The sequence below is a fragment of the Hypomesus nipponensis genome, chromosome 8 (genome assembly GCF_054491055.1).
Source record: "Hypomesus nipponensis isolate SF chromosome 8, ASM5449105v1, whole genome shotgun sequence".
NCBI lineage: Eukaryota > Metazoa > Chordata > Actinopteri > Osmeriformes > Osmeridae > Hypomesus > Hypomesus nipponensis.
In genome coordinates this window covers 10,975,780-10,985,000 of record NC_140368.1, presented here as the reverse complement: position 1 = coordinate 10,985,000, position 9,221 = coordinate 10,975,780, and the positions used below count along the sequence as shown (strand labels likewise).

Below are 9,221 nucleotides of genomic sequence, written 5' to 3'. Positions count from 1 at the left end.
CGTTCCCGCTCCTCTCAGGAGGACTTCCTAGGAGAGCCTGTCGTCAGCAGCAGTGAGGCGCAGTACCACTCTGGACCACGGGGGGGCAGCAGCACTCACAGTGGCAGGAAGGCCATTGGGAGCAGCAGCAGCGACGCGCCGTATCGCTGTGATCCTGTAGAGGTCCGTAGTGAGCATTTTGTTTTCCTATTTTGATTGATAAAATATGTTTTTTATTGACATTGGTGTAGATGGGTGTAGATTTTATTGTACTTTTTTGAAACTTTAAAACGTACGTTAACGACCGCATCCTCAGTTAAAAAAAAACTTGTCCAACCCACATTTGAAAACAAACCAACGCCCCCTGGATATAGGTTACCTGAATTTCCCATCTCTACTACCTGTATTTACCCCCTGCCTCTCTCTCTTTCTCTCTTTTCCTCCACCTGTAGTATCGCTCCAGTCCTGGGGGGGGCAGCAGTGAGACAGGCTCCCCGGGGCGCTCCTCCTCGTCCCAGCGACGCTCGTGGCAGGACCTGATAGAGACCCCCCTAACAGAGGCAGGGCTGCACTACCTGCAGACTGGACCCCTAGGTAACTGGTGCTTTAGGTTACTGGTCCCCAAGGTAACTGGTCCTTTAGGTTACTGGACCCCTAGGTAACTGGTCCCTTAGGTTACTGGTCCCTTAGGTTACTGGTCCCCTAGGTAACTGGCCTTGACAGACGCAGGGCTGCAGACTGAGTCGTTAGGTAACTAGTCCCCTAGGTAACGGGGGATAACTCAGTGATATTAGACTGCAGATTGAAAGGTAGCAGGTTCGAATCCCCCCTTACATTGCTTGGGATGAAAGCGTCTGTTAGAAGCTCGGAAATGGACCGGACCACTAGGTTTCTACCTGGTTTGAAACGCGGTGGTTGGTTTTGCTTGGTTTGTCCAGAAGACGCTGTGTTTGCGGACCCTGTGGTAGGGCTTGAGACCATGGCTGTGGGCGGAGTCTACACCCTCCCCGCACAGAGGAACCTCCCGTATCCCCTGGCAACCCAGAGACTCATCCCCATGGCAACCCATGGAGGGAAACCCCGCAGTTACACCTTACCTCGAGACAGCAACCTGCACACTGTGCTGGCACCACCTGTAAGACAGGACCTGCACACACACACCGGTGAGTTAGACGCACACACCTAGTCTCTCTCTCACACATACTCTCTGTCTCTGTCTGTGTCTCTCTCTCTCTCTCTCTCTCTCTCTCTCTCTCTCTCTCTCTCTCTCTCTCTCTCTCTCTCTCTCTCTCTCTCTCTCACACACACACACACCAAAAAACCATGCATAACATGCATTACATGGCTATCATCCTCGGCTTTCCCTAGATAGAATTCAGGTCTGTGTATCAAGTACACGCACATCTACTGCTCCCTAATGGTGACACTGTGCGCTACATCCCAGACACTTAAGGCTCATCCATATCTACCAACCTTCATGAAACTCAGAGTTAGAGAAGTGCTGACCATCATCTCACCAAATCACTTCCTCTGGTAAATCATGTCTGAAGTCTGGTCTTAAACAACAGTGGCATCCTTATCGGAACAGGAACTGTGTGTGTGTGTGTGTGAGCTGTGTGTGTGTGTTTGTTCGTGTGTGCATCTGACCTATATGTGTCTGCACGTGTGTGTGTGTGTGTATTTGACTCTGACCCTGTGTGTGTTTGCATGTGTGTGTAGGTGCAGGTGAAGGGGCATCGCTGGGCGACCTGTTCCGTGCGTGTGAGCAGGGTGGGGTTTGTCCTCTGGGCCGGCCCTCAGAGCTCCGGGGTCAAACAGAGTTCAGACAGTCGTTCCTGCGCAGGGCGGCCGACCCCCAGCTCAACGACCGCCTGCACCGCCTGCGCATACTCACCTCCACTCTGAAGGTACACACACACACACAAACACACACTACACTTCCTCCAGAAACATCACTCTGAACCCTAACTCTACACACCCAATGTATGTGTGTGAAGAATCTGTGTGTGTGTGTGTGTCTGTCCTGTGTGTGTGTATTTGTGTCTGTGCTGTGTGTGTGTATGTGTGTGTATGTCCTATGTGTGTGTGTGTGTGTGTGTGTGTGTGTGCTGTGATTTTCATCCGTGCGCTCCATGGTCCTGTCCTGCTTGGGGTCTGGTCATGTCGCTGGGGTTTTGTCGCTACGGATGTGGCTGCTTTGTTGCTATGGATACGGCTGCTTGGTGACCACGCTAGGTGTCCGGCTTCTTCTGTGTGGCCGTCGTCACGTCGCTAGTGTGTGCTGCTAGGAGGCGGAGCTTCGTCAGGGGGCGGAGCTTGTGCTGCTGTTGCTGCTGGCGTTGGTGTTGATAACCCTGCTCTTGTGCATCTGTCTGGCGTCTGCGCAATGGCCGTGAGTCCTAGAGCACGTCCTGTTTTCGTGCTGAATGTGTGTTTTTGTCTGTACGTGTTTGTGAGAGAGTGATAAAAAAGAGAAAGTGAGAGATGAAGAGTAGAGAGAAAGACTTAGCGGGAGAGAGAGAGAGAGAGAGAGAGAGAGAGAGAGAGAGAGAGAGAGAGAGAGAGAGAGAAAAAGAGAGATTGTATGTGTCTTCTGAAAAAAATAGAGAGTGACCGGCCCCTCCTTTGTTTCTGCGTCCCTATAGGACAGGGAGGGGGAACTAGCTCTGATTGACAGGCTGTTGGCCAATCCCCAGCTGTCGTCGGCAGAGTTCCAGGAGTGGAAGAGAGCCTATCAGGAGCTGTTCTCTCAGGACCCAGTCACACCGGCCGAGTCAGAGTCCGCCCAGCACACTCCTTCGCTCTCTCACACACACTCCTACATCGAGACCCACGTCTGACACTTAAACACACACACACACACCGAACAGTGTTGAGCGTCATTCCAGAAGCAGATAAACACATTGTGATGGACCCAGACTGCCAGACTGTTGGCGTAATAAGCCTACAGTACCAGAGGAGGAGCTGTATTTGTTGATCCCGAGCCGTACGCCAGGGGCAGCACCAGACCTGTCAGCACTTCACATAGTTTGTAGCTGTGTCCTCTTTCAGACGACGATGGATAGCTAGAGCTCAGGAACGACTCTCCGACGACCCCCGCATCTGCGAGAAAGACTGCTTTGGCCTGTCTTTAACACACACACAGCCTATGACCGCCCTAGACATACTTGGACACGAGACAACTTGGGGAACTGCTTCCTCCAATAGCGTCACGGAGCAGCTTCTCTCTGCCCTCTGATTGGACATTTTACAGTATATTTCTATATCCTGCTTGATGTGCCGTGTTTGTATCACCAGACAGGTTGTGTTAGCACAGACGTACAGCGTATACCGATGACGCAGCCTTATAGCGACACTTAGATCGATGTATCTAGCGAATGCTTCTGACGCTGACCAACTGTGTCCAGGGCACTGAGTGTGTTGTGCTGGCAGACCCCTATGTACATGTCTGCCTGGAGTTAGCTTGCACGAATTATAAGCACAAGTCTTTTCTACTCTAGCGGTCCCAGCGACTAGTACTAGGGACTAGGGCCGAGGGGCCACAGTTTGTGCAGGTTTTGGTTCCTGCTCCGGACTCAGATGGCATGGGGAAAGTCATCCTGTAGGGACTGTTTGATTTCTTCCCATGTGTTAGGTCCGGGCTCTAGCCTAAAACCTGGTCTTCCTGTGGAATTTCAGACAGTACAGTGCATGTCACCTAGAAGCTCGATTATGCCAGATATTCTGCATCTCCTCTGTAGGAATACCTGTAACTAATGTAATCATTGTACTGCTGCTGCCAACGGACCTGTCCCTCTAGACGCTGCACACAACTAAAGCAATTGTACACTATATTGTACACCCACACACACACACACACCGGCACATACACTCGCACATACGTAGAAACACAGACACACACATACATGCATGCACACACACATCAGCACTTGGGCACCTAGGTAACAAGATACACACACCCAAGTTTGTTTTACTATCCTAGTGGGGCCCAACCATTCACTTCCATTCAAAATGGGATCTCGAACCGCTAACGCCTAACCCTTCTCCCCTCACCAGGCCACTCTCACAGACCTACAGACAGTAGACACACTCACACACACACATAAACGCATTGTTCTCAGTCTGGATGCTCTCCACATGCTGCTTCCCGTGGTTGGTTCTAGTGGCATGTGTTGTTATAGTTATGGATGCAGAATTTGTGTTATAGATTTCTTGATCTCTTTATTCCCTGTGTGACACACAGTAGTGCTCCAGTATATATTGTTTGGACTTTCTGTCTTTCCGTCAAGTCAGTTGCTTTAGCAATAGTACATGCTAATTATATTTATTTATAAATATATATATATACATATATATACAAATATATATATATCTATTATGTTGACGTGTGGGCCGAGCTGGAGTTAATAAAGTTCAGCTGTTGGGAGAAGAGCTGTGTCTTTGGGTTCGTCTGTTGGGGGTCATTCTTAGACAAGGAACTTCTCACCTGCTTTTCTTTCTCTGTCATCGGAAGTGTGAGTGTGTGTGTGTACGCTTGTGTGAGAGTGTGGGTGTGTACGTGTGTGTATGCTGTGTGAGTGTGACTTCTTGCGTGGCGTGCATGTGTGTGTTTGACAAACTCGGCCATTAAAGTGATTTCATTCTAAGATGAAGCCAACATGCCCACAGTAACAGACAGATGACCCGAACCAGTCAACACATCAGATTAGAGAAACTTTATGTTTTTCATATTTCCTCATTAAATGACCATTTGGAATGTTAAACTATCTAATTATCACAATTGTTCTTACCATTGAGATAGCAGATGGGATTTAAAGTTGTTAGATATTGATATAGAGACGACAATAAAATAATTAAATGTTTTAGACAATGTAGACAACATTCAGTCCAAAAGCATTGCAATTCGACAATCGGTCTACAGAAACTAAACGAAACCAACACAGCAGATTCAGACTTGCCGCTCAAACTGCGAAAAATGACAGTTGTCAAGCACATTGTTAAAAGACTAAAGTAGACTAAGGATCCAGGCTCTGGAACTGGAGGCTTATTATTTCTTGCCATAGCCGGCCCTACGTACACCTCTGTGATTGATGGCTGAACAGCAGACTTGACTCTCTCAGGGCGAGGGAGAAGAGATGAGTAGAGCAGGAGAGACCAAGGCCGGAGGCCCTTGGGAAGATTTACTAACGTCTCAGCAGAGAAACGAGACATTCAGACGTTCATACAGTAGTTCACAGGGGATGTCAGTTATCAGCCAAAACAACGAGGAAGTGTTACATCCTGTGTCTCCCACCATATACAAGCATGATTTGCATATTTTCATTAAGAGATCTCTTCTTCTCCTCCTCTCTCTCTCCCCCTCTCTCTCTCCCTATTTTGAAACAGGATTGGCACACATTATTCCTCTCCTTTATTAGTGTTTGATGGATCTGTCTCATAATTTCTGTGTGTGTGTGTGTGTGTGTTAGTTGGGCAGAGCCAGCAGTGTACATTCAGAGCCACACAGAGGTCTGGGTAGCTGACATATCTCCTTCCAGCGGTCCTTCTCCCTGTTGTATTCTAGAACGCTTTTAACAGTGACTTCCTGTCCGTCCATCCACTTCCTGCCTCCGAATAGAAGGAGGGTTCCGGAGGCAGTGACAGCCAGTCCATAGCTGAACGAGCCTATGAGGAGTGGGCGGAGGCGGGTCCAGTGGTCCGCCAGCGAATCGTACCGCTCGATGTCGCAGAAGGGCTCGTACATTCCCAGAAGGGCGTAGATGCTCCCGGCAACCGTTGCCATGTGGTGTCGGAAGCGAGCGATGGACATCGGGGCTCTCGTCTCCCAGGACTTCCCTCCAACGCCGAGGTCTAGAAAAAGAAGCTCTTTGCTGCAGTCTCGCTGGTCACCATGGCTACCACCTTGGTGACAGCCCTGGTGGCCAGGGATACCTCCAGAGACAAACAGGGCTTGTCCTAGCACGGCGGAGGCGTGGCCGTAAAGGGGACGGGGCAGAGGGGTGGCCCTCCGCCACACCCCTGCAGTCATGTTGTAAAACTCCACGGATGCCGTCGAGGTGTGTGTGTCCGCGCGGGGCTGTTGTCCTCCTATGGCGTATATGACATCGTCAACCACACAGCAGGTGAACTGGGCTCTTCTCTCCAGCATGGACTCCACTTCCTCCCAGCATGCAAAGCGAGGGTCATACCGCCACACTTGGTTGGTTGTCGTGGTGGTGAGAGTTTTTCCCCCTTCCTCGGTTCCTTCCACAACCACCTCTCCTCCAATCACAAAGAGGAACCCTCCAACACAGCACACACAGTGGTTCTTTAGCAGTCGTGGGAGATTGGTGGCCAGTGATGACCACTTACTGTTTTTGAGGTCAAAAGTTAACACTTCCTGATCTGGAGAGTCTGGATTGACCCCACCCCCTACTAACAGCACATGATGAGCTGATGACCTCAGAGTGGTCTGTCTGCTCTGTCTGATTGGTCGAGCAGCTCCCTGCTCGTGATACTCCAGCGCTCGCGTCACATGACTCCTCATGAGAGGTGTGGCCATTGCTGGGTGGGCGTGGCTTAGTATTGCCAGGTCAGAGGGGGTGACCAATCCGAAACGTAGACGGCTAAGCAGCAGGTTTGAACGAACCAATGGCAGCGGCCCGTTCACATCCAACCAATCCAGAGCCAGCCTCACTAGCTCTGCCTCCTTAACACCGGGAATCTCTTCAGCCTCCAGCACGGCTGTCAATGATTGGATGTTGAGCTCTAAGAGATCCTCCCTTTTGTCTTGTAACAATTCAGCCATTTCCATGGTGATGGTTTGATTGGCGGCTGCAAGGGCCTCCGGAAGGGCATGGCATTCTGCCAAGTTAGCGTAGCAACAGCAGGTGTTGAGTGACAACCCGTCATTAAGGAAGCGATCGCACATCGACACAGCCTCATGCACCTGCAGGTACCTGGCGGTTTCCAAGACAATGGGAAGGGTGGAAGGTGATAGGCTGAGCCAACCAGAGTACAAGAAGTCCAGGATGATGTCTAGTCCACGAGGCGTTAGCGCTGGGAGGCTAACAGTGGCTGCTAACCTCTCCGCCATGCTCTCTCCAAACAGAGCCCAGAAGTACTCACTGGAACTGGCCAATAGGGCGCGGTGACACGGGAAAGACACCCCCCCGGTTTCCAGGACGACGTCACACATCCTCCTATCAGATCGCAGACGCTGAAATCCTGACAGAAGTCCCGCTCCCTGGCAGGAACTGAAGAGGAGAGAGTAACTCTCCATCCAGAAGTAGGAGAGAGAGATAGAGAGAGAGAGAGAGAGAGAGAGAGAGAGAGAGAGAGATAGAGAGAGAGAGAGAGAGAGAGAGAGAGAGAGAGAGAGAGAGAGAGAGAGAATGTGTGAGAGAGAGACTAGGAGACGAAGAAGGAGAAAAGTAAAGGAGAAGAGGGGCAGCAAAGGGAAAGGTAAACAGGGAGGGAGGAAGAGGTCAGGAGAAAAGGTTGAGAAAAGAGAGCTAAGGACAGGCTGAGGGGTGAGAAGGGGAGAGAGGCAGAGAGGACGGATGACCAACAAACAAACAGAATGCGGAGGAGAGGGGAAGGTCAAGAGAGAGGGAGGGAGGAACGGAGTGAGGGGGAGAGGCGAGGAGAAGAAGAAAAAAGAACAGAACGCAGAAGAGGAGGAGAGAGGAGAGGAAAGGGAAGAAGAGAGCTTCTCTTCAGTGTCGAGGTCTCTCCGTCTGTTTGTGTCTCTCTCCGCAGCGACAGGCATCTGACACATAAACACTGAGATAGGAAGGTTGACAAGCCGCCCCGGTACACACACACACACACACACTCACCCGACCCGCCCCCTGACCGACAAAAACACACCGCCCCGTGACCACTATCTGTGTGTGTTTGAGTGTTTGAGCTGCCCTTTTCTCTCTGTCCAAGAGGGAGTATCTACCTCTCTCTGCCACACACACACACACACAGGCTCATGCACACACACACACACACACATTGTGTGAGCTCCTGGGTTCAGCGTCCCGAAGGATGATGAGGTCACCGGCAGAGGAGGCAGCTGTTAGTCAGCGCCGAACATTCCGGAACACCGTTACCACGACTCCTATCTGTGCCCCCATCGCCATGACGACAGGAATAAAAACACTATCGAAGCCAGAAAGTCACATAATACACGCACACACACACACACAACAGATAGAGAACTGGTCATCATTGCTTTGTGTCTGTTTGTCAGAAGCCCTTGGTTTTCTGCAGGCGTGTTGGTTCAGCTTTAGTGCGGCAGAGATCATTCTGCAGGCTAGTCTTTCCTGGTCCAAACCTCATGCATTAACACCGCTTCACTTCTCATGCAAGCCACCAACAGCTGACTGACTTCAAGTGCATTAGTGGCTTGTTGCTGATCAATGCACACTTCTAATTCGGTTGCTTTGTGGCTGTAGCCTGTCATTGTGTCTAGTAGAGAGGATGGGCTGGACTGTGAATAAAGGGATGTACAGATGGAATGACAGAGGGATTGAGAGATGGATGGAGGGAGGGATGGATGGATTGAAGGATAGAGAGGGGGTTAGGAAGGATAACAGGCTCGGGGTGTCTGCTGTGTTTATGGTGGTTTGATGAATGTGGATCTGCTCTGTGATTTACTGCTGTCTGACTTCTGTCTAATACACAGGCGGGCACACACACACACACACACACACACTCTCACACACACGTTGAAACACACCCCAACCTCGTGAAGCTGCGTCTCCGAATAGCTGCTGGCCGACAGACCTGTGGCAAGAAATGTATCGTGTGTGTGTGTGTACACGTGTCTGCGCGCGCGTGTGTGTGTCCCAAAATGCAGCACGCATTCTCCCAATATCAATCCAGCACAGATAAACATAAAAAACGAATTTGAGACGCCTGTCGAAATGAACCCATGACATTATAATCTAATCTATAATAACACTGCGGGCTTTCTTCTACAGGAGCTCTCCTGGCCTCCTGTTTGTGTCGAATCTTCATCTGAGTTCTGTGGTTGAAACACACATTCCTCTCTGTTTGCTTGCTCTGTGACCTGATAGAGACTAAACTTAGACCCAGCTGTCCTGGGACACTGCTGTGTGTGTGTGTGGGGGGGGGACTGAATGTCTACAATAGTATAGTATCTAAAAAACCAATGTGGAATTGTGATGTGTGTGTGTGTGTGTACGTGTGATGTGATGAGGGATGAGTGAGAGAGCGATGGAGGGAGGGATAGAGAGAGGGATGAAAAG

General features: G+C 50.4%; 2 protein-coding genes across 3 annotated transcripts in view; one reads left to right on the top strand and one right to left on the bottom strand.

The window, feature by feature from the left end:
• cnksr2a (connector enhancer of kinase suppressor of Ras 2a) overlaps positions 1 to 4,374 on the top strand; it is a 21,210-nt gene extending 16,836 nt beyond the window's left edge. Inside the window, exons 20-24 of the mRNA XM_084702909.1 lie at positions 1 to 162; positions 432 to 573; positions 918 to 1,142; positions 1,699 to 1,886; positions 2,625 to 4,374. The exon at positions 1 to 162 is cut by the window's left edge and continues 54 nt beyond it. Coding sequence (XP_084559035.1) covers positions 1 to 162; positions 432 to 573; positions 918 to 1,142; positions 1,699 to 1,886; positions 2,625 to 2,819 — 912 coding nt within the window. The 3' untranslated portion in view covers positions 2,820 to 4,374. The remainder of the gene's footprint in view (positions 163 to 431; positions 574 to 917; positions 1,143 to 1,698; positions 1,887 to 2,624) is intronic.
• Positions 4,375 to 4,719: 345 nt separating this feature from the next.
• klhl34 (kelch-like family member 34) lies at positions 4,720 to 7,243 on the bottom strand. Of its 2 annotated transcripts, XM_084703166.1 has the most exons (2): positions 7,087 to 7,218; positions 4,720 to 6,917 (listed from the first exon to the last, which is right to left on the bottom strand). In XM_084703166.1, exon 2 carries the CDS (start codon positions 6,887 to 6,889, stop codon positions 5,444 to 5,446), a length of 1,446 nt encoding a protein of 481 aa, XP_084559292.1. In that variant the 5' UTR covers positions 6,890 to 6,917; positions 7,087 to 7,218; the 3' UTR covers positions 4,720 to 5,443. The 2 variants fall into 2 exon arrangements, with proteins under 2 accessions (XP_084559292.1, XP_084559293.1); XM_084703167.1 differs by having other exon boundaries at positions 4,720 to 7,243.
• Between the last annotated feature and the right edge of the window lie 1,978 nt (positions 7,244 to 9,221).